Source organism: Chionomys nivalis, chromosome 2 (genome assembly GCF_950005125.1).
Source record: "Chionomys nivalis chromosome 2, mChiNiv1.1, whole genome shotgun sequence".
Classification (NCBI taxonomy): domain Eukaryota; kingdom Metazoa; phylum Chordata; class Mammalia; order Rodentia; family Cricetidae; genus Chionomys; species Chionomys nivalis.
In genome coordinates, this window is record NC_080087.1 from 29,727,505 (window position 1) to 29,752,702 (window position 25,198).

At 43.2% G+C, this 25,198-nt stretch overlaps 1 protein-coding gene across 4 annotated transcripts in view; it reads left to right on the forward strand.

The window, feature by feature from the left end:
- The window catches only part of Nhsl1 (NHS like 1), a 221,335-nt gene that overhangs the window by 140,214 nt on the left and 55,923 nt on the right, over positions 1-25,198 (forward strand). For 3 of the 4 annotated variants that reach the window (XM_057762279.1, XM_057762281.1, XM_057762280.1), the window contains exon 2: positions 18,724-18,876. In XM_057762279.1, coding sequence (XP_057618262.1) covers positions 18,724-18,876 — 153 coding nt within the window. Of the gene's footprint in view, positions 1-3,171; positions 3,289-18,723; positions 18,877-25,198 lie in introns of those variants that run through there. The other variant, XM_057762282.1, reaches the window with a different exon arrangement.

Below are 25,198 nucleotides of genomic sequence, written 5' to 3' on the forward strand. Positions count from 1 at the left end.
TTCAGGAATGACTCTTTCAGAACAGGCTGGCCCTGGGAGCTGACCCTTACTGCTGCCAAATCTGGTGTCCAGTGTTTGAGCCCAAGACCCCAAGACCTCACAGCTTCAGTGACACAAGCCTACCTTCTCCCTCTATAGAGATTAGGTACAGAGACTTCAGTTACTTCAACAATCCAAGTTACTGCTAGAAATGACGGAGTTCATCATGGACATCTACTTTGCAAATACTAGACTAGGTGCTGACAGGTGCTTGCAAGAAAGTCCAGAAAATGCAATGTTCTCCACAAGAGAACTTGCCTGGGACTATGAGAGGTTTGTGTGCACCAATGAATATCCACGACTCCATGTTCTCAGTTCATCAGTCACTTGCTGTCTTCTTCATGTTTGCGCTTCTCTCCTTCCTGTGTAGCATGTATAACATGCTCCCTCTAGCAAACTCTTCCTCATCAGGGTCTCTAGCGCATGGATCACCAGTTACATCAAATTTTCCTTGATGTTACTTCTGCATGGATCCTATTCCAGCTATGAATTCTCTAATTTATGCCGAGATGCTATTTTATTTTATCTGTCTTCTTCCAGCCAATGGGATTCTTCATCGTATCATCAGTCCTTGTATCATCTGATGGACACGCTAACTAGAATTTCCAAAGCCAGGATAAGTGTAGTTCCTGCTTTCCAGGAGCACAGTCCTAGTCCTGGGTCGGAGGAGCATCATAATTGCATAGCTATGTGATACAGGAGTGGATGCTTCACTCCAGAAGCAGGCCCGGAGATGGGAGGCAAGGAAAGTCTTTCTGAGAGGTCATCCTCACCTAAGAATCTGCAGAGCCTGGGGCAGTGCTTGGTGTGTTGAATCCTTAATGAATTGCAGGGCTACAAATGAATTGAATGATTTCCTTGTCATCCTGACTTTTCCTCTGGTTAAAAGCTGTTTTATTGATTTGAGAGCCCACACGTACTTTAATGTTATATATTTTTTTTGTAATGCCATCAGAGTGAATCCCCAAGGGCTATTATCTTTAAGTTGTTTCTTTTCTTTGTAAAGATTTATTTATTTTTATTTTATGTGTAAGAGTGTCTTACCTACATGCATATAAGTGTACCGTGTGTGAAGTTCCTGTGGATGCTAGAAGAAGATGTCAGATCTTCTAGAACTGGAGTCATAGGAGATCGTGAGCTACCACGTGGTGCTGAAAATGAAACCCAGGTCGTCTGCAAGAGCAGCAAGTGCTCTTAACCATCCAGTCATGTCTCCAACTTCTTGGTTCTTTACTTGTAGGAATTTATTAATTTAATGAAATATTGTTGTTTACATGCCAACATGTCTTAACTAGGGTGTCACACTTCTAGACCCTGAGGAATAGGGAACTCTGCTCTCTGTGATATGTTCAAGGTCATTTGTAACTGGGGGATTTAGTCACTAAAGAAAGACAGATGGTAGCTGTATGGAAGAGAGGTACAATGGCAGGTCTTATCAGAGTTGAGGGATCAGGAGAGATTTGTTGTCTGAAGAAATGGCAAACTGGGCTAGAGATGGCTCAGTGGTTAAGAGCACTGACTGTTCTTCCAGAGGACCTGGGGTTCAATTCCCAGCACCGACGTGGCAGCTCACAACTCTCTGTAACTTTAGTTCCAGGGGATCTGACACCCATGGCAAAACACCAGTGTACATAAAACACACACATACACATACACACATATATAGGTACATATATACACATGTGTGTGTACACACATACACATGCACATACACACACATAAGAAATGACAAGCTAATCTTGAGACCCAAAGGATAGAGGAAAGAGAGCCTGTGAAAAGGTACTCCAAGGTTTTCTCCACCCTCAAGTGCTTTCTCACGAAGTCCTCTCACCTTGTGCTGGTGAGATTGACAATAATGAGAGGCTCTTAGGGGTGTGAGTGTGAGTGAACAGCACACATACACATACAACACAGTAAGCACATAGAAAACTCACTGTGGGGATACACAAGGAGACTCAGGAGGAGAAGCTGGTCTCTCCTTGAAGCCTGGGGGTTTTAAGGGTCTCTGAGGGGGTCTTCCTACACCAATTTAGAATTGGTCAGTTTGAACAAAGAACTCCAAGGTGGGTGATAAGTCCACAAGTTTTGGTCTAAAACACATCTTGTTCTGGTCTTGAATTTGTCAGACCGATCCACAGCCCAGGGATTCTAATAGTAGGAGAAAAATCCCACCAGGTCTTTGAAACTTCCAGGTTTTTGTCTCTGGACAGGAAGGTGAAGAAGAAGCCAGCCATCTTGGAAGTTCACCATTTTTATCATCCAGTCATGGTCCCTCTCCACATTGCAAGCAGTTTCTTACAGGACAACTTTATACGAGTTAGAAAATCATGGCACCATAACAAGTATTCCTTTTGCATTCTCTAGGTTCCTCCTGATCCCAGACATTTCTGTTACAGCCCCATGTTTCACATTCTGTCCATCTGGCCTGGCACTGAGGTTGGTGCTGTGCAAAGTGAACGGCGCGGATTTGACTCTGGCCCTCTCGGGAATTTAAACAAGGGGTCCTTGCCTGTGCAGCGTGCATAGGGCATAAAATAAAGCTGTTTAAAAATGCTCGAGTTTAGGGATGGCTAATCGATGCTGCCCTGTGAATGGATTCAGGACAAACATGTTTCAATAGAAGTATGCATTTGATGTGGAGACCGGAGGTCATGGCCAGGGAGACCCGATCTAGACATGGCGGAGGGGGGATTCTCTAGTCCTCCTTTGATCACTGTGGGAATCTTCCGAAACCTCTCTTGCGCCATTTGCATAGACCTGAGAAGAATTTGTAGGGTGCTGCTGAAAAGCAGTCTTCTGCCCCAAGACTTCCCAATGGCCCCCTTCACCGCCGTGGTGTTTTTAGCACATTCTCCACATTTGCCGTCTCTATGAATGAAGCATTCAGGTTGCCATTCAACATGTCTGGTCCGGGGTGCATTCTAAGTCCAATTATACAAGAAGCTATTTGTAGCGGTCAGCAGCTGCAAAATGAAGAGGGTTTTTTTTTCTTTTGAGGGTGTGTGTGTATAAAATGCCATCTCAATGAAGCTAAAAGTTCAGAATGCAGAGTGATCCTGTCTAGGAGTAGGGTTTGTAACTGAGATACAGGGGGTTAGCCCGGGGAAGAACTCCCGTTTACAGTCTCCTAACATGGAACGTCCTGTCGAAGTGTGATTCGCGTAGACGCCTGGGAATTTGTTCTAACAATGAGTGTAATATACGGTCCAGAGTCTGTGGCTGATGCCGCTATCCAGTGGGGTGCCATTGGTGAGTATGTGTCTCTCCGCCTGAAATAATTAAATGTCAATCAGATTAGAAACGATTGCGTATAAACATCTAGCAAGGGTGGAAAAGCAGAAGCATTTTAAACCACGCTGATCGCTGGGGAAGATGATTAAATAGACTTTGCAAAGGAAAAGTGACGGTGACGGTTTTGCAGCTATTTCATTTTAGTTTAGTGCTGAGGATCCAACCCAGAGCTTTGTAATTTTATCATGTAGTGATTTCTATGGTGTGCTGCATTGAAAGAGATAGGTGTCTCAGCCCTGCTGATAAAGTTAAGTCCATTTGGTCCTTTAAAGAGGCTTTATATAGTATCAGAGAGATTTGGGAGAACTATCTGGTACTGTAAGATCCCACTTTATTTATTTTCTTTCTAAATGTCTTGCCTTTGGATTCTTTGTGTGGGACCAGGTCTCACTATTAGCCCAGCTGACCTGGAGCTCACCGTGTAGATCAGGCCTCTTGCCTGTCAAGTGCTGGGGTTTACTGGTGACCACCAGGCCTAGCTCCCTGGATAGCTTACATTCCATTTTATTCTGGTTCTAGGGTTGATTGTTTCTCTCTTAACTGTTAGCTAAGTTCTTTTTAAACTTTTCTAATTATGTGTGTTTCTGGGTGTGTGTGTGTGTGTATTTATGTATTTGTGTCCTTATAGGCTAGAATGCTCCACTTGGTCATTTTTTAAAATTGTTTTATATATATATATGTGTGTGTGTGTGTGTGTGTGTGTGTGTGTTTTTCTCAAAAGTATGTCTGCAACTTGTGCATGCCTGGTACCACCTACTGAGGCCAGAATAGGGCATCAGATCCTTTGGCATTAGAGTTACAGATTATTATGAACCACAGTGTGGATGCTAGAAATAAAACTGGGGTTCCCTAGAAGAGCATCCATTGTTCTTTGTTGCTGAGCCATCTTTCCAGACCCTGTCTTACTATTTTTAGTGATAGTTTCTCTCACTGACTTGATTTGGCTACACTGGCTGGCCAGCAAGGTCCAGGGATCTTTTTGTCTCTGTCTAGGGCTGGGATTATAGGCATGCACGGCTGTGCCCAGCTTTTATCTAAAAGGGTGCTGGGCTCCAAATTCAGGCCTTTATCTTGTATAGTGGGCACTTCACCAACTGAACCATCTTCCTAGACTGTTTTTCATAATGGAAGACAGATAGCAGGTGACTTAGTTCTCTAACCTAGCACTTGGGAGTCTGAACCAGGAAGGTCTTAAGTTACAGCCAGATGAGGCTAATTACAGAGACCTTGTCTCCAAAGGGGAAAGGGAAAGAGATTAATAAAACAATGATCCAAATTATAAACTCGCCCCTTTGACCAGAAGTTAAACATATTGTTAGGTACATAAAGAAGGTGACTCATCTTAATCTTGCCTAGGATTACTTTGTTTGCTAAGTAGGAAATACCACCCCGCCTTTTTTTTTTTTTTTTGAGCTGCCATGATACTGAGTGGGAGGGGCCAAGCATAGCATTCTGAGAATCACGACAGTTGCCTAGCTTAACCGTTATTGTCGTTTTGATAGGGTGTCCCTTCTCCTTGCAGCTGTGCCCCAGTTGTATTGCCCTCTCCTAACAGGGAGTGGCCAACAAGCATGCCGGTGCCGCTGCTGTGTCAGCTCAAACATTTACCTTTGAAGTTAAGTGTTAGGACAAAGTTACAGAGATTCAGAGATGCCGGGCTACCCATCTCCACCCAGTGCTGTTCTGGTTCTGGTCCTTCTCATTTGTGGTTTATTTACCCAAAATGGTTAGTTGTACGAATTGCAAAGAGAAATTAGCCATGGACTGTTGAGGATGTGAGAGTTTGGGAAGGTTTGATTAACTTAGTCTTCGGCTGGCTCACTAATGGATGTCCTCTGCAGTCCAGATGAATTCCAAATGTCCGCTTCTGCTGGGCTGCTGCTCTTTGCCCCGTGTCTCACCTCCAGCAGCTTTGCAAAGCTTCCGGAGCCCTTACATGTAATTAGGGACTATGGTTTCTGTTTGAAGAATTTCGCTGCTTTTTCTCCCCTCATTTAGGAAAATACAAATTAAAAAAAACAACAAAAAAATGAAGCTCTACACTGCTCAGAGGCACATTCTCTTTGCCCGGATGAACCTTTCTCATCCCTAGAAAACAAAATACAGGGGGACTTTTTAACTGTGAGTACTGTCGGCTCATCAGCAAACCAAAATAGCTCATCTTAACCACCCCCCACAGGATCGTTTAGCGTGTGAGGCAGCCCGTCTCTCTGCAAGAGCAGTTGCACATACACACCAGCTTAATTAATTGTAACATTCATCAGGACCATATGTGCTATGATATAAGAAATCACAAGGAAAAGAGAAAAGGAAGCCTCAATGGTTGTGTAACTCGGCAGAACACAAGTTCATAAGGGACCCAGACTTTGCTTCCTAAATTCTTGGCGGTAAAGGGATAGGGGGCAGTTGAGGGGCTGAGCCCCACTTCACATGCTTGAGGAATCGAACACCATCCTAAGCATCTTAAACCCCAATTCTAGTGTCCTGTTAGTGTTCACATGTAATAATCACGGATTGTGAAGAACTGGGGCAGTGAGCTGTCTGATTTCTCCTTGCTTGCTTTAACTGCGCTCCCTATTTTTCAACAGTGTTTCCGAGCCATCTTTAGATGAAAGCTCTACGTTAAGACCCCATTGTTAAAACTGGGTGTAATGGTGCACGCCGCTAATCCTAGCCTTCTGGAGGCAGAGGCAGGTGGATCTTGGCCAGCCTAGTCTACAGAGCCAACTCTGTAGGGCTATACAGAGAAACCCTGACTTGAAAAACAAACACTAAACAACTCCATTGTTGGGACTGGGAATGTGGCTGAATGCGTGGAGTACTTGTGCTACAGGAATAAGGAGGACCTGAGTGTGTAACCCGACCTCATTTTCATAATAATGTAAGCACTAATACTTATATAAGTACTAAGCACTTCTTTAATTGGGCTTGGTTGCAGATGGTATTTGGTTTATGAGTATCCGTTAGTCTCTCTGGAAGTACAGTGTCAACCTTATTCAAATTCAAGCTCACAGGGCACAGAAATTATAGAAGACCCCCTCCCAAGACAAGGAATTCTTCTGAGGGTAAAAGAAAGCTAGAGTCAAAGGCTGCCCCAGGGTCACTATCACATTGTCAGCCCAACCCGCATCCTCTTGGTGTCCCCTGTAGGTGGCAATGTCCCCATGTCTCATCTTCATGTCAGTTTCTCTCAGGTAGTTTTTTGTTTGTTTGTTTTGGTTTGGTTTGGTTGTTGTTGTTAATCTTTTTTAAGAAGTCTTTTTTTGCTCTTCCTCTCTTTAGTCTTTTCAAGATTCTTTGTAGGTTTGGTAACACCATCAATCAGTCAGGTCCTTCATATTATCTGGTGTTCACTAATCACATGCTGCTTTCAATTAGAGGTCCAGGATACCCTGTTATACTCGGGCTTTTTATTCTACGTTGAGATTTTCTTTTTGCCCCCTGAAGATTTTACCAAAAAAAGACATCATATTTTTTTCCTTTTAGAATTTAGAATTCATTTCCCTTAAATTAGTTTTTATTCTTAGTATATAATTATGTTAGGCTTAAATAGTACAAAAAGTATATTTTTAATTTTCGAGTTATTGAACACGATTCTCTTCACTGAGATACGCCAGAGCAGTGAGACTCTTAGTATGTGTTCAGACAGTAAACGAGTTAACTTTGCAATTAAACTCATTTATATGCAGCTCCGCCCACATACACTGTTTCTCTCAGGGAGCCTGTATGTAGCTCATAGGCTTGGTAGAATGAATTGGCGCATCAATGCTTCTTGAATACAAGGATGTAAGCTACACAACACACTAAAGAATAATTGACTCAGGTGTAAGGGGTTACAGTTAACGAAATGGTCCATTTTTCTGTAAGGTGCACCTTGCTTTTTTCAAAAAATTATTTAAAAGTTTTTATGTGTGTTTTCTGTGAATTAGTGTTTTGCCTGTTTGTATGCATATGCACCACATACGTGTGCCCTGCCTGTGCCCTCAGAGGTCAGAAAAGAGCATCAGCTCCCCTGGAGATAGACTTACGGATAGTTTATAAGCCACCGTGAGGATGCTGGGAACCAAATTCAACACTTCTACAAAAGCAGGAAGTGCTCTTGACCGCTGAGCCATCTCTCCAGCCCCACAGGTTGCTTTTCCTTCAAACTGTATTTGAAGTAAAATGAAACATTTTTAAAATAAAATTATTAAAGCTTTGTCAAGGAACGCTTCAGGAAGATTAAGCTTTGGCCATTATTGGAACAGTGAATAGAGACATGGCCCAGCCGTAGGCCAGGGATCAGGCATCTAGGGAGGTTAATAGCCTATTAAAGATGTTGAGGGAAAAAATGAGAGTGGATTCCATAGCCACATGGCCCCTTCCTAACACACAGAGGATACTGCAAACTAGAGACAAGATATTCAGTTCCGTGGGGAGTGACCCTGTGCTACACTGCAGGCTGCTATTACAGAAGCAAGGAGACAGGATGTGCCTTCTAGCTCGACTCTGACTCCAGGTGCCCCTGAAAACTCCCCTTTGGACTTCCCAGGCAGGGTCCTTGCACACAATTAACTCCAGGCTTGCTGCTGATCAACCTGCTTCCTGTGGGCCACGCTTCTCTATCGTCTCAGGATAGCCCCAGGGTGGCCCTACCCTGTGCTGGGGAGACTTTGCACCCTTGCAGGCCAGCTGAACTTTGAATGTTCCTTGTCAGCACAGGGGTTCTTTTTCTCGTCTTGTGGCATGTTTTCTGATGGCCTCGCCTTGCCTTTGCTCATTGTTTGTAACACGAATATCATGGCGATAGCCGGGCTTGTGAAATGGGCCGAGCAGATGGGAGCGGTGGGGTTGGGTTAAATTATTAACCAGACTCCACATGCAGAGTGGAGGGGGTTTCTCAGCATCCGTATGAGCCGGCAGAATGGATAGGAGATCAAGTTCCCCCTAAAGAACGGATGTGTTCTCATCTCTGACGGCTTCCCTTTCTGCCGCTCACCACCTCCACCATCTACTGGTAAAGGGGGCTTTCCACTTGTCCTTTGCAATATGTCATGGGCACACCATTAAAAATTCATTTGGAAACAGAAGAAACATATCCTGCAAAGTTCTGGAGCCTTGATGGATTTAAATGCGCTTTGTGAAATAACATTAGTGAGATAGCTAAAATAATTCTGCGTGGAGGCTTGCCACATGCTCTCATTCTGGGAACAGTATCTCTGAGATATTACCTTTTATAGGTATGGGTGTGAAAAGTAGATTATGTTAGTTTTAGCAATTTCTGCAATCTCTTGCCAAGTATGCACATATAATTTAATTTAATTGACCTGGAAGCCTTATAGTGTATGATAATTTTCAGTTTGCTCAAAGAGTCCCCGAATAACATAATGGATGACTATTTGTAAGAATTTCAGATTATATTTTAACTATATGTAAAGGTAATGAATGAGTAAATCTAAAGAAGATGTGTATAGTCTTCTCGTTTATTTTTGAAAAACAATGTTTGTTTGTTTATAAGTGTTTTGCATACATGTATTATGTGTGCCACATGCATGCAGTGCCTGAAGAGGCCAAAAGAGTGTGGCAGATCCCTGGAACTGCAGTTATAGACAGATGTGCAGTGCCATGTGGGGCCAGGAATCAAATCCCGGTCCTGTGTGAGAGCAGCCAATGCCCTTAACTACAGAACAAGCTGTCCAGTCTCTAGTTTTCTAATTGAAGATGTTAAACTTGCTTTCTGAAAATAGGCTTAAGGTTAGCAAACAGTAAACCCACTACTTATAGATTGGGTCGGGCTGAGGAGATTTCTCTTTAAGGAGCTGAAGTTCTCTGAGATGTGTTATATTTATCTTGTACTACATAACTCTAACCAGAAATGTATGTTATGTATAATTTTTTTTCTTACATCTGCCTTTCCTTCCTTTCCCAACCCAGTCAAACACAGTACTCTTTGGCAATTATATATTTTATTTTCTATTGTTGAAGATTTCAGTGTGTGTGTGTGTGTGTGTGTGTGTGTGTGTGTGAGAGAGAGAGAGAGAGAGAGAGAGAGAGAGAGAGAGAGAGAGAGAGAGAGAGCGAGCTATGTCTAATTGCTACAGGTAACTCCTGTGTGTAACATTTGAAAATGTCGCCGGGCGGCGGTGGCACACACCTTTAATCCCAGCACTTGGGAGGCAGGGGCAGGCGGATCTCTGTGAGTTCGAGGCCAGCCTGGTCTACAAGAGCTAGTTCCAGGACAGGAACCAAAAGCTACGGAGAAACCCTGTCTCGAAAATAAAAAAAATAAAAAAAAAAAAAAAACATTTGAAAATGTCCCTTTTTGGGAACACTCCTGCATTGCTGGTGGGAGTGCAAGCTGGTACAGCCCCTTTGGATATCAGTATAATGATTTCTCAGAAAATTAGGAAACAATCTTGCTCAAGACCCAGCTGTACCACTTTTGGGCATATATCCAAAGACTGCTCAGCTGTGCCACAAGGACATGTGCTCAACTATGTTCATAGCAGCATTGTTTGTCATAGCCAGAAACTGGAAACAACCTAAATGCCCATTGACCGAAGAATGGATAAGGAAAATGTGACACATTTACACAATGGAGTACTGCACAGCAGAAAAAAAATAATGACATTTTGAAATTTGCAGGCAAATGGATGGAGCTAGAAAACATCATTTTGAGTGAGTGAGGTAATCCAGACCCAGAAAGACAAATATCATATATACTCACTCATAAGTGGTTATTAAACATAAAGCAAAGAAAACCAGCCTACAAATCACAATCTCAGAGGACCTAGACAACAATGAGGACCATAAGAGAGACATACATAGATCTAATCTACATGGGAGGTAGAAAAAGACAAGATCTCCTAAATTGGGAGCATGGGGACCATGGGAGAGGGTTGAAGGGAAGTGGACTGGCCGGGAGGGGAGCAGAGAAAAATGTATAGTTCAATAAAATAAAATAAAATAAATTAAAGAGAGAGAGAGAGAGAGAGAAAAGAACTGTTCCTTGTAAATCAGTGTTGTCTGACAGCCTGGAAGTTCAGGGATTGGGAGGACTTCTAATGTCCCATTGTATCTAATATACCAAGGAGCTGACATTTTATGAAACTGGGCATGGGTAGGTAATGCCGTAGAGGCTCTGTGGGGGGAGTTCTGGAAGCTTCCATGGCTTTGCTGTTAAGCACCTTCTAGTTTTGTTTTTATTTTTTAACTTCATCCTATAGTTTTTGTTCCTCAACATGATATGGTTGTGCCTAGATGAAAGAATGGTTGGGACATGAACAAATAGTGTTTAGTTGGGGTCCCCTTCCCTCACCCACTGTGGTATTTCAGACAGAACCCAGTCAGCCTTGCTTATTCTAAAATGCCAATGCTGACTTAACCTCCCCACCACCCTGTTGGTTTGTTTGTTTAATTCATACATTAGGTATCTGTGAGTTAAAACATATTATAGTGCTCTTAGTGCTGTGGGCCAAACGTGTTTCAGATTCCAAATACATATGTGTACACAGCAAGATACCTTGGTACCCAAGTCTGAACTTAGAATTCAGTGTCTGCTTTCTATCCACCGCTATACACAATCTGAAGAGATCTCTGGATCATACTCTTGCTTCACCTCCGTTTTGATTGTGCCCCATCTCGTGCTAAAGCCAGGCATGAAATTTTCTACTGTGACATCATATAGGAGCTCAAAATGCTCCAGATTTTGGACCACTTCATGTTAGAGATGTTCAGCATTAAGGATGTTGAGGGTCGCATGTACTGCCAACATAGGCAGAGAAACCTAAGCGTTGTGAAGAAACTTAGCTGCGGATGATTCTTTGATCTTACCTTTTTTTTTTTTTTTTTAGCATGGATTGTGACACACACAGGCCTTCCTGGTGTCTTTCTCAGTGCCACCCTGGTGACAAGCAAGGGCCTTTGGGTATGCTCCTGTCCTGCTGTAGTCTGGTCTTTCCTCACCGTTGTCCTGAGAGCTTCCACACAGTACGCGCAGACCTAAGTCTGACGACCGTACCCTCCCTTCACTTTTCCACTGAGGCTCTTCTGAAGAAACGAGGGCTCCTTCATCATCTCATTAGGTACTTCCTGTCCTTGCCCCTTCTCCTGCACTTCCTCATTGTTGCCACCATTTTTATCTTTTGGGGTGTGTCTTCCTGTCTTCCCCACTGGACTGTGACCATTTTTTCCCCCGAGGCAATCAAATCTAGGACCTTGTAGTCATTCCAGGTACACACCTAACTACTGAGCTATATACTGACTTTTAAGACAGTGTCTCCTGTCTAGCCTAGGATGGCCTTGAATTCAGTGATTCTCACTTTCACCCGACGCGTGCTGGGATTATAGGCACGTGCACCTCAGTAACCCACAGTGACCATCCTTTATCATAGCCCACGAGTGACCATCCTTTATCATAGCCCACGAGTGACCATCCTTTATCCTGGATCTCTGACACAAGGAAACTCGTAAGTGCTTGGCATAAAACTGTTAAAAGATTGGGCATAAACCACTGTCACATTTGAGAAAGCTTTTTGACCTGATCTCTTTGAGGTACCTGCCTGGGGAGGTGATAAAATGATGCCCTGATGAACACATGTTGTTAGTACGGTTGTTCTCGCTCCTTTGCTCAGGCTGTTCTGAACTTGAACTCAGAGGTTCACACAAGCCTTCTGCCTCCTGGATAGCAGAAAGTAGAGGCGTCTATCACCATATGTGGCCTAAAAGGAAAAATATTTATTTAGTTAGTTAGCTTGATTTTTTGAGATGGGGTTTCCCCTGTGTAGCTCTGACTCTCCTCAAACTCGCTTTGTTGAGTAGACTGGCCTAAAACTCACAGAGACCCTGCCTGCCTCTGCTGGGATTAAAGTCATACACTACTACCGCTCCACTAAGAAAAATCTTTAACATTTATTCCTAAGATTTTATTGATGTGAAAGAAGAAGCAAGGCAGCTGGAGCTTTATAATAAGGATACATATTTCACGGCACAGTCCTGGATACAGAATCTCAGAATTCCGTGTCAGAATAAGGAGACACCATGGTTATTGGAGCTTAGAACTTTAGCGTCTCTCCACCGCAGTTCAACCAGGATTGTTCGACCAGTGCTGCAGCATAGTTTTGTTGTTGTTGTTGTTTTGTTTTTTAATTTATCTGTGTGTGTATATGTGTTCCTGTGTGTGGTCAGAGGCCAATGTTATATGTCTTCTGCAATCACTTTTCACTTACCTTTTGTGAAGTAAGATCTCCCACTGAACCGGAAGCTAGCCTGGACGGTCTGCAAGCCCAAGGATCTGCCTCTCCAGTGTTGAGATTATAGGTGTCCACTGCTGCCCTTGCTCTTTTCACAGGGGAACAAAGGGATTGAACTCACGTATTCGTGCTTGTGCAGCATGCACGCTACTGACTAAGCCAGTTCTCTAACCTGAAAACTCTTTGAGAATTAGCATTTGATGGCACTAGAAAAAAAATGCTATATGGTATAACTCAAAGGCAGTGGGGGGAGCAATCATTCGAGGAGCTGACAGTTGAACTCTGAGAGGAGTGGAAAGATAATTGCTTGCCATCAAGCCCGATAATCTGAGTTTGATTCTTGGGACCCTATGGTAGAAGACAAGAACTAATTCCTGCACATTGTCCTGTGACCTTCACCCATGTAGGCAAATGCATACACATGCATGTGTATGAATACCACATACACACAAATAAAAATTCAAAAGTAAGCATAATTCTTTATTAAGCATGAAGCTGCTTTGCTGTTCTCTGAGATTTTATTCCTGTATTTAACGAACACAAATGCTTACTACACACTGAGAACTATTCCATAGACTCTATTAATAAAAATGTCTTAAGTTCTGATAATAGCCCTGGAATAGAAATACCGTCCGTGCCTCCACTGTCCTGCTGACCTAACCAAGGCATGGATGGATGGTAGTCAAACTGAGGTCTTCACCATTGTGGTATTCTGTTATGTGCAGACGCTAGGATATCCCAAGCTGTTTTGCTGATGTTGCTGTTAACATGGCTGCCTACACCTGGAGTGGGAAGGGCCGCAGAATCATGTATTTCCTGTTGAATGTCTAAACTAAGCAACTTCAAAATGCTAGACGTTTGCTGAAATAAATCATGGCAGGAAGGCATGCAAATTATATAGTAGACATATGTCCCTGTTCTCAGGCTCTATATAAGATATAAAGCATGAGATGGCAGTTATTATTTGGGAAGACTTTATAATTAATAAAACTTGATGATTAATTAAATGTATAATGCCAAAACATAACAGTGTGTAACAGTTGATAAACTTGAAAATTTATTTGATTTATTGATTGAAGAGGATAATGTGTCCACATTTCCGGCTGGAAGCCTGCCTCTTGTCCCTGATTTTACCATTGGCTGGTGTGTAACAAATAAGGGCTTATCTTCCCTAACTGTGGCTACTTAGCTCCGGGCATTCTGGAGAGAGAAGGAAATGGCTCAACTCTTGTTGCAGTTCATCTTCTAAGAAGGGAAAGAACACTTCTTTAACTCATCCTGGAGGGTTGGAGATGTGGGTCCCCAGCCTGAAGAATAGTCTTGTTTTGAAAATGAGAGCCAATGAGATTTATCTTTGTTTTCTGTTTATTGCCATCTTCTCCTTCAAGCCTGCACCCAAACCCCGTTATTTCAGTGAGGACCACCCTGACTTATTTAAAATCCACCCAGACCCGTCCACTTCCTTCCCATCCTTTTTTGCCTACTTTTGCCCAACTTTTCTTTTGCTCACCAAACGTACCACTCTCTGATCAGCCATACGGTTGGTTTCTTGTATACAATACAAGGCCTGATGAGGGAGGCCCGTCGTAGACTCTCAATACTTACCTGGTTAGCGAATGTGTCTGCGATCGCATGCTGTTCCTGTGTGCACAAGAAGCTGTACACTGTACGTGATCGAGTGTATTCACAATCTGCTGTCCTGAACAGTCTCTACTTTCAGAGAGAAAGTTGTCTCTGAACTTCAGAGTGACAACGAACTTCAAAAACCTTGTAGATGGTGAATTAGATTGTTCTTTTACCTACCGAACTCAACCTGTCTCTAATGCCACGCTCAGAGCAAGGTCTCAGTCACTGATAAGTCTGAAGAACTTTGCTCTCCATGTAAGACTGGGTGTCGTTTGAGTTACCGCCTTGGTTGTTACTCATTTGCCATCTAGCACTTCGATGACTTTTAAGGAAAGTTGTGTAAAGGACGAAAGAACGCATAGCAAAATTTCTCCGGGTGTGACAATATGTTAGTTTCTTTGTTTTTTGTTCGCTTTTGTTGTTCAGATGGTGCGGTTAAAGGGAAGAGAAGCTTTGAGGGGCCATCATCCCCAAGCTTTCCCTAGGGAAGCCCCTTAAATAAACTGCCATTCTTTGACTTAAGAGCCTTTGTTATAAAGTAAATGTTTTGAATTAGAGGATTATTGCATTTTTCCATTCAGTTACAAGTCTGGCCCCAAGCTATGAACTAAGAGGTTCTTTTCTGTGCTCAGTGTGGTGAATGGGAAGTGTGTGTCCTGTGCTCCCCTTCCTGGCCCCTGATCTGTCTTCAACTTTTCACATCTTTCTCTTTCCCCCTGGGCTGTATTTTCCTAACAGTGCCTTGATTTCCCTCCGGTTACCTTCGTCTTTCCTCAGTCCAGAACTGAAGTACTTTTGAACTAAAGAGTAATCCAAATAATGTTTATTTAAAACTACAACCCGGTAAAGCTGTGGCGGAATTGCTAGAACCAGGCTGTTGGGTAATTACTGCATTTAAAAGAGATTAAAGTGATTTGGGTAATGTTATCTAATTTCTTCTTTGGAGTTGGGAAGTTAAGGGGTTTTGTTTGTTTTTTTAAGAGTCGGTGCCAGCTAGAGGCAAATGAGATCACACTTCCCGAGCTGGGCGCTGAGAGCTGTGACTAGCCGGGGTGAGAAGACAGGGCATCCTCATTTGCATAAAAATGCCACTAAGTCACGGCAGAGCTCCCTGGTGATTCTTTTCTAAACTAGTGGAAGTTCTGTTGGGAAGCAGAGCCTGGGGGTGTGACTGGCAAACAAAGGTTGGTTCATTTCCCCTGTCTCAGCCCTCACCCCTTACTCCCCAGTGGGCTGGAAAGTAGCAGAATCAACACGGGGCTGCACTCAGACTTACTGGATCCTGTAAACAGACAGACGAACCGATCTGGATGGACACAGTGGCCTCGTGAAAGCGGGGCACCCGCGTGTTTCATCGTGACAAGACGTCCAGAAAACCAAATCTGCCGTCTATGTGCACAGAGGAAATGGAATGAATGGGCCGGAGAGCCGAGCAGTGCTTATGCAAATGAGTGCTGTGATTGGCTTTCTCTCTTCCTGTTGTCACTGGCCACTCCCAGCCTACAGATCAGGTTTCAGTGGGAGTTTTTCTAGTTCAAGGACCTGCTTAGGGTTTGTAACCACCTGACTATAAACTTGACCTCAGAGTAACAAGCAGCTCAGGGAGGCGGATGTCGAAAGGACTACCCGATGAAGAAAGTTAGAATCCGGGGCTGTAGAGCACCATTTGCTACCTGCCTGCTGGACCTAACTTCTCAAGTGACTTCGGATTCCGAACCTATGTAGGGGCTGCAGACAGAAAATGGTGGTCTTCATTAATGCAAAGATTAAATCTTTTTTTAAACGTTTCAAGAAGAAAAGTAAGTTCTGGGGAATGTGTGTGTCTGTGTGTATGTACGTGTTTGTGTGTGCATGTGTGTGCGCATCTCTCTGTGTGTGCCCTTCTGAGTGCTGAAATCACAGTAAAAGAAGATGAATTGACCTCCACTGTATGCCAGTCGCTGCAGCGCCTTGGACAGTATGATGCGGCCTTATCCTGTCTTATTTATTTATGTTTGGGGTTTAAGTGACTTTGTTTCTTTTATACTTCTCACAAGAAGTCCTTTAAGGAAGAGAAGGTCTTTGTGTTGACTCAGCCTTGATAGACAGTGTGTGGTTTCTGGGCAATCAGCGGGCTGAGTGGCTGAGGTACGGAGTCCATGGGTAACGCGTCATGTTGTTCTGGTGGGGATAATCCTCTAAAGCCCCCTGGTACTCTCGGTTATGGATTTTTGAGCTCGAGGACATACTGTCTAGACGGATCAGTGACTTTTGTAAAGCAGTGAGCTCTTGGGTTGTGGCTTCTTTGTGTACTTCCTGTCAGTTTAAATTTCCTTAATCTCGGCGCCTCTTCATTCCCTTGAAAATTTAATTTTACAGTGACATGGTTTTCTTTTTCCTATTATTTCAGTGTGGCTTTGTGTTGCCTTTTGATCAGTGACACGACCTGGCTAAATGTGCATCCGGGCGGGGGGGAGGGGGTGTCTCTGCTCACAGACCTTGGAGAACACAACAAAGGACCGCACTCTGGGCCCATTTTCCCGCATCTCTCCAGCTTGAAGCCTGTCTGTGGAGGGAATGATAGAGATCTATCTGCCCTGGCAGGAGCAGGTAGAGGGGAAGAGACAAGCGCTCTTTTAGAGGAACCAGTTCATGTCTGTGCCCTGAGGCAGATGGTACAATTACAGGGGCTCAGATGCCAGCACTTGGATTTGATTTGTAATGAGCAAAGAGGGGGAAGTTTCCATTTTCCGGCTAAGCCAATTAAAATTGAAAAATAAATAGGCATTAGCAAAAGCCATTGTAATCAATTCTGTGTGTACTTTGAGGGACTCGAGCTGTGTTACTCTCTGAACCATACAGTAGAGTCAAGACCACGCTTTCAGGTTTTATATATTAAGGCTGATGGTGTTATGAACCATGCAGAACTCTTGTCCAATATGTAAAACAATAGGGGCCTAATTTATATACCACCTTTTTCGAACATTATAAGCAGAAAACAGCATTTCTGTTTTTAACTTTATGCCTGGTTCTCAATGTGTATTACCCTTTAGCAATTTATGGAGAAAGCAGCTCCTTAAATCTTCAGATCCATAGACTTTTAAAATGTGGTCGCTACAGGAAAATTAGTGAAAATGCTGGTTACAGGTGTGTGGGAGCCAGGCTAAGGAAGGCGCTGTTCTTCCATGGGAAGAGTGCCGGGGGGCTCGCTCATTCAGAATTCATTGTTTCTTCCCCAGTCTTGCTTTACGCGGGTTATTTCATGAGCAACCTTTGTCCATCTGGGCTCTACTGGAGACCTGGTTACTGGGTATGGAGTATGCTGAGCTAATTTTTAATATGTTCAAACAGAGTCGTTAGTTTATTTTGTTTTTCATGTTCCTTTGAGATGGTGTTTTATGATCTTGTTCCCAGGCAGACATTCTGTTGTTTCAAGCAACTGTTCTCTGTAGGGCATGGTCAGGGTAGACTTATTTCTGACTCACCGCCCCAACGTCTGCTGGCTCTACATGAGTTAGACTTACCACCCTGGGTAAATGCCCTGTCCAGGGGCTTCCTTTTACGTGGGCCTGTCTAGTCCTTTCTATGCATAAGTATGTGGCAGACATATAGAAAATATTAAAGTGTTGCTGGTGACTACGTTCTACACATACGCCAGCATAGCTTGTCTTGTTGGGAAATAGGGAACAAAAAGAGATCTCCAGCCCTAGTAGGAGTGTAAGCAAATTATCTTAGCGATTCCTCTTAGGCTCAGTGTGTCTGTTATTCCCCTCCCACCAAGACTTTGGACTCTTTTGTGTTGGAAAAATTTAATTGACTTGCTTTGTGTTGGATGAAGTCAATTGCATTAGACATTTAAAAAAATTACAGTGGATGGAGCCCATGAAAGCATAAATGAGAGAATTTTATAGTGCAGATGCTGTTCAAACCGAATACACTAAGTCCTAATTTTTTTATTTGTGCTTGCAACAATGGTGTTTTTAAGTTAGGCAGTAGAAGATAGATGTTTGGTCCCAACCTCATGGTGGGGAATTTGTTTCTGGTTTGTTTAACGAGACAGCCACATTGTACCATTGGAAAACTTGGTGTGTTATCTGTGGATAAGGAGGAATGGTCAATTTTGTCTATCATTCTTCTAATCCGGGAGTGGGAGAAGGAGCTATGAGTCTGGGAAGCAGGGAGCTGAGCAAACATTCTATGAACATACTGTGTGGTAGATGGGTGGGTGGTGCTTTTTCTTTACAGACAAAACGTCTCGAGCCTGAGATGAAATCTCCCTTGTTCCTGGCGGGTTCTTACCTGTGAGTGTGTTAAATACCACAGTCTTATCTTTCTCTGGTTGTTTTTGAAACAAGGTCTCACTCAATGTCTCCAGGCTGGCCCGGAACCTACCATGTAACTCAGGCTGGTGTTGATCCTCTGGCGGTCCTCCTGCCTCAGCCTCCTAATGGTTGGGACTAAAGGCGTGAGCTGTCGTGCCTGGTGACTGAGACCTTATCTTAATGTAACCGATTCAGGGTCAACAACTGACGTGTGAATCTCTTCTTTGTCTCTGTAGCGGTTTCCAACCTAGACGAGGAGAGCCGATGGACCGTCCACTACACGGCCCCGTGGCATCAGCAGGAGAATGTTTTCCTTCCCACTACGAGACCGCCCTGTGTCGAGGACCTGCACCGCCAAGCTAAGCTCAACCTCAAATCAGTGCTGAGGGGTAAGGCAGCCATCGCTCTGGGCTTGCGTGGCTTAATTGCTAATTCTTTTTTTTTTTTTTTTTTTTTTTTTTGGTTTTTTTCGAGACAGGGTTTCTCTGTGGTTTTGGAGCCTGTCCTGGAACTAGCTCTTGTAGACCAGGCTGGTCTCGAACTCACAGAGATCCGCCTGCCTCTGCCTCCCAAGTGCTGGGATTAAAGGCGTGCGCCACCACCGCCCGGCTTAATTGCTAATTCTTAAGAACTGACAGCATCGCTTTAATCACGGTCTGTAAAAGAAGAGGTGTGGACATTGAATGTCTCCATAAATACATCCTTACATATGGCTGAAAGCTTCTGGTCCTTGGAAGACACTTTGTACTGACTTGCACATTTGCCTTCAAAGAACCTAATGCTGCCTAGAAACCCCTCCAAATGTCCAAACCACCAGCATTAATCTATTCCAAAGAAAATAAACATGGGGGCTAGGCCTTGCCACTGCCCTTAAAGCTGTGTTATGTATTGAAAGCAACTTTGCAAAAGCTGGTTCTTTTGCAGGGTTGGAAAGCGGGGTGGGGATTGTATGTAGACATTGACATGATGCTAAATAGTCGGGGTACCAGAACTTGGGTAATGTGCAGCAGGGCTCTCTGACCATAGATTCTGTCGGCAGTGTCTGCTAGGAAGAATAAGAGTTGTGAATTCCTACCGCTAGTACACGACTCTCACTTTAATTGTTGATGTTGAAAACAGCAAATGGGCGTAGCAAAAGGGTCTTTGCAAAGGGGATAGGAGGCCAGGGGATTCCTCCAAGGTAAAGGGTCCACTGGGGAAAGTAGAGACTTGGTACTAAGACAGCACACCAAAGTTCTTACCCTTTGGTGGACTGTTCCAGTTGGATCTCTTACCATGCAACATTTGGGACATAAATAAACCAAAGAAGTATTTGTAACCACAAATACTTGAAATTTAATGAAACTGTTTCTATCCACTGTAGAAGACTTGAGTCTTTAACAGTTAGTTTTGTCACTGACTCAAGGAGAAAGCCCCGTGAGGAACCTCTGGCTTTATGTGAATTTTTACTGTTGTATCAGACATTTACTAAGAGATTTATTATTTAATGTATCAGCACAGCGATACGAGGGCATGCCTATTAAGCAGTTTATTACAGTGCTAGGGACTAGACTAGCTGCTGAATGTCTCATCTCATTTAATCTTCAGAGTTATTCTATAGTCGTTCTCACTGCACCTAGATGAAGGAAAAATTCACTAAGGTAAACGTGCCTGGCACTTCTAAGTTAGCTACAACAACCAGGACTTAAAGATGGACTTTAATTTGTAGTTTGTAGTACAAATCACACCATGAAAAGTATTCAGGAGATATGCCAAAAGCTGCTCTTTGGGAATGAAAACAAACAAACAAAAACCCAGATAACTTCTGCTTGGAGACAATCAGATAACAATCAGTAGATTTGCCGTTAAATTATTGCTGTTTTGTTTTGCTTTAATTATTTTATATCTATCGTCTATCTGTCTACCTACCTACCTACCTACCTACCTACCTACCTATATACATATATGTGCCACTACAAATGTACGTATGTCAGAGGGCAACATGCTAATTGTGGGAGCCGGTTCTTGCCTTCCACCATATGATTCCTAGGGATCAAACCCAGGTCCTTAGGTTTAGTGACAAGCACCTTTCCCTGCTGCAGCATCTTGCCTTCCTCTTCCCCCTTTAATTTTTATGGTGCATACCTTACCTTGTTTGTCTCAGAGTATCTTATTTTCGACTCTTAAAACTTAGGGCATTTGTAGGGTCCTCTTTTTCATTGAGTCAGAGTACCTTAAATATTTAATGACTACGAGCTTAAACAAGAAGAATAGCATTCGCTTTGTTCATTCGCACGACCTTGGAATTGTACTTTGAGCTTCATCACCTTGGTGACACCGATTGCTTAGCGAGCATACATCTCACCACAGTCTAGGACTGTGCAGCGCCCAGCAGTTCCTCTTTAGTTAGTTTCAGCCGGTGACATCTCTACTTTCGTAGCTCTCCTCCCTCCCCCAGGTAGTTACTGAGACGGTGGCACGGTTCCCAGGACAGACCCTTAGGCAGTGCCTCTCTCGTACCCTCTCTCACATCGTTCTGCCCTACTCTTGAGCAGCTAAGCAATTGCATGGGCTGGCTCGTAGAAAGTTCCCCTGGGAAGGTATGCGTGAGTCTGAAGATCCAGGCCCATCTGGTCCTTGATCACTCTCCAGGGAACTGCCTCACTCTCCAGTTCATTTATCTTCAAGTCCCACATCAGGACCGTCCTTCCCTTAGGAGACTGAGCATCTGTCTATGGATTCTTCAGTTCCCCACAGGAGATATCACAACCACCACCAGTTTCCCCAAAACTGGAATTTTATTTTGAAAAGATCCTTCCAAGATAGTTTTTGTAATTGCTTTAATGCCCTCAAGAGTATCATCAAAGAGATATTCTTGTCATAAAATTAATATCTTTGGAAAATTTCTTGGGCTGCACCTTTTAAAGTCTGGATTTTCAAACTCCTTTTTGAGGTTTAAAATACGGCTTTGTGAACTGCTGATGGGTAGGGTGGAATGAGGAAGAACTTCTGGGTTCTCTTCTGTTCAGTATGTACTTCTGATCACTTTTGATCCACACAGAACTTTGTGTCCCACTTCCTCCGCATCCTCTCAGCAAACAGAGAGAATACAAAAAGTGTATCCATTGCCTCCACACAAATGAAGATTCAGGGTGTTGGGGGGAAGGAACCCTAATGATGTCGCCAAGTATTTCCACATATGTGTACTGTTAAGACTTGATGTTGAATGAGTTATCAGTTGAAGTTAATTCTCCATGAACGTCTTTTGCTCAGAAATTTAGAAAAGTAATTATCCATAGTGCGCAATCTATTTTGTTCTGCCTCCTGATCTCCCAGTGATCTTGTCTTTAATCTTAAAGAAGTTCCAGCATTTCTTTTTACTAAATTAGACAAGTGCTGTCTCGTTATGACTCAAGTACTCTTATGAATTATTCCGTCACTCTTCAAAGGAGAGGAAGCTAGACTTGCCTAGTTGTAAGGACTACAAAGTGCAAATGGAAGTGGTACTAATGGGGTAACAAATACATGGTGAGTGGTTACTCTTAACGCAATGTGGAGTGTTGAGTGATCAGTCCAGTGACTATGGAAGGCACATGTTTTGGAAAAGTGTGCTATGCAAAGGTTAGGCTTAAGTTGATGCCCCAGGGCAGGTAATAGACATCATTAGTTGATATTTGAGCATCCGTTTTGTACTTACTCATTTGCTTGCGTGTCTGTTCACTAACTTATTTAGACAGCATCTTGTTCTTCTTGATAAAACAGTGGCCACATTTTTAGATTAAATGTTGGTTTTGTTGATGTGTTTCTAGTGATTTAGGTCTTGATTTACTTGACCCTTGAAGATACATGTGTGATGGTTGAAAATAGTGCCCCTAAAGGGGATAGCACTATTAGAGGGTACGGCTTTGTTGGAGTAGGTGTGGTCTAGTTGGAGGAAGTGCGTCACTGTGGGGGTGGACTTTGAGGTCTCAAGCTTCCTTCAGTGTGATAGTCAACTTCCTGTGGCCTTAAAGATGTAGGACTCTCATATTCCAGCACCATGTCTTCCTGTGTGCTGCCATGCTTTTTAAAAAATATTTATTCATTTATTATGTATACAATATTCTGCCTACATGTATACCTGCAGGCCAGAGAGGGCACCAGACCTCATTACAGATGGTTGTGAGCCACCATGTGGTTGCGAGCCACCATGTGGTTTCTGGAAATTGAACTCAGGACCTTTGGAAGAGCAGGCAATGCTCTTAACCACTGAGCCATCTCTCCAGCCCCCCCTGCCATGCTCTTCATCATGATAATGGACTGAACCTCTGATCTGTAAACAAGTCACCATGATTAAATGTTTTCTTTGTAAGAGTTGCCGTGATCATGGTATCTCTTTGTAGCAATAGGAAACCTAACTAACTAAAACATGTTACCTAGATGAAAAAAATAGCATTTTGCTGTTTGGTTGGTTTCTTTCTTGGATTCCTTCCTTTCTTTTTTCTTTTTTGATGTGCTTATTTTTATATGTATGAATGTTTACCACACATGTGCCTGGTGCCTGTGGAGGCCAGGAGAGGGTGTTAGATTCCCCGGAGCTGGAATTACCAACTGTTGTAAGTCAGTATGTGGGTAGTTGGAACAGAGCCATTATTCCAGTCCCTTGTTTGGTTTATTAAGGCAAACATCTGGCTTACAAAGAAGAGTGAGGTTTTGAAGATGGCTCCATTATCCATGGCAAATTCCCTTAGCATTGCACTTAATTTCCAGAAGATTCCACCTTTTTATCTCCATAGCTACTTGAACCTTTATGCCATTATTAGAGACAGCTTTGATGAAAGATACCCCCTTTATAACCACATTTTATCTGCACTGTCTTCAGCTGTCTAGAAAACGTCCTAGTTGAGTGGGAAGGGGGAATCGGAAATTCCAAGAGAGGGGGCCCTTGTTTGTTTCTCTGCAGTTTGAAGACTTCATTTGACGATAATGAGCGTATTAAAGACTGAAATAAAGGCATCCTGTTTAAGTCTCCGAAAAGCTCAACTTGGGAGAGATAAATACAGTTTCTCACAGTATGTTTAACAGATAATTTAGTCACAGTGGCTGTGTGTACTACTGCCTGAATTAGTTCACAGAGCATCTGCTGTTGGCATCAGGAATGTTCTTGTAGTCACGGTTCCTTGCTGAGAAATTCATTTTAGCAGGTCAGCTTGCTCCGTGGCTACAGGTACAGTCCTGCACTTCTACCAGGAACAGAAGCGCAAGCCCAGTATGGGGACAGGGAGTGTTGAGTTAGCCCTGTGTTCCTGTCAGGTCGGAGTCATGTTCATCACACCTGAAAGGACAGGGCTGCAGATTTACAGTGTGAGAAAGCAACCGCTTTCCTCAGATGACCAGAGATAAGTGTGTGTATCACCTGTCAACCTGTCTAATGTTCAGCGGGAGATAGCTTTCTCCAAATTACGGACCAGGTTTCTCGTAGGGCCCACCAGGTTTCCGTGTCCAGTCTTTTCCCTGGATCTAATGAGGAAGATCAATTGTTGTACCATCTTCTCTGGGCAGGTGGGTCTCTGAGACCTCACAGATATGCCTTGTGCCTTGAGCAGTAGATTCTTGTCCTGGAGATCCTGGGATGGGAATCTTTGTGGGCGTGGCTTTGTGGGCGTGGCTTTGTAGGCCTTGATTGAACACTTTCACTTTTAGAATAACACACCTGCCTAGCACTGCAGACAGTGCCTACTTACTTGTGCTAACTACGTTAGTTCTTTATCTTTTATTTTTCTTTCACATTAAAAAAAATTAGGCCTTGAGGTGCTGGCGAGATGGTTTAGCAGTTAAGAACATGTACAGCTCTTCTAAGAGGATCTGGGTAGTTTCCATCACTCACATGAGGTAGCTCACAACTGACTGCAATTCCAGCTTCAAGGGATCCATCACCTTCGTCTGGCCTCCACCAGCACTGTACACATGTGTGTCCCCTTACATACTCTTAATTTTAAAAATGATAAGATCATTTTTAAAACATAATGTATCATAAAATACACAAGACAGGTACAGTTTAACAAATAATTTTAAAGCAAATATCTATCATAACCATTCCTAAGTTAAGAAAAAATAGAATGCCAGCTAAAATGTAGAAGCACCTATTCTTGCTATCTAAGAGAAGTCTGGTTCAAATGGAAAGTGATTAGGTCACACGTGTAACCCACTCCTGACGTGTATACCAGGCATACGGGATTTGAGTTTGTCTCTTAGTTGGCTAAGTTTCCTTTTTCCATTTCATCTATAAATGTCTTTTCAGTATATTTTCATGAGAATAAAATGAACGTCAGTATGTAAAGAATGTCAAAGTATTTTACTTTAGAGTAGTGGCACACCGAGATAACTTAGCAGAACACAGGCCTCTTTCTGAAATGGTTGTCAGGTTTTAGTTAGGGCTTTCCATGAATGCTCTACTCCCAGCATGCATTATGGGTGGGGAAGGAGAGAGGAGAAGAACAAGGAGCTATGTAAGATGGCAGGGAAAGCTATAGACATGATGCTGTGGTTCTTTGTCATCCACACAAGTACGATGCATTTGTCCCCATTCCCCAGCAGCCTCTGGACGACACCCAGAGAGCTGGGAGGAACCTGTCAGCCCTCTGGTCAGCTGTCCCTCACATTCGGTAGGTAGACAAACCAAAACCCTGAGAAGGGATATCCAATCTGCAGGCCAATTGTGATCTCAGACCACTTGGGCATCCTGAGGAAACT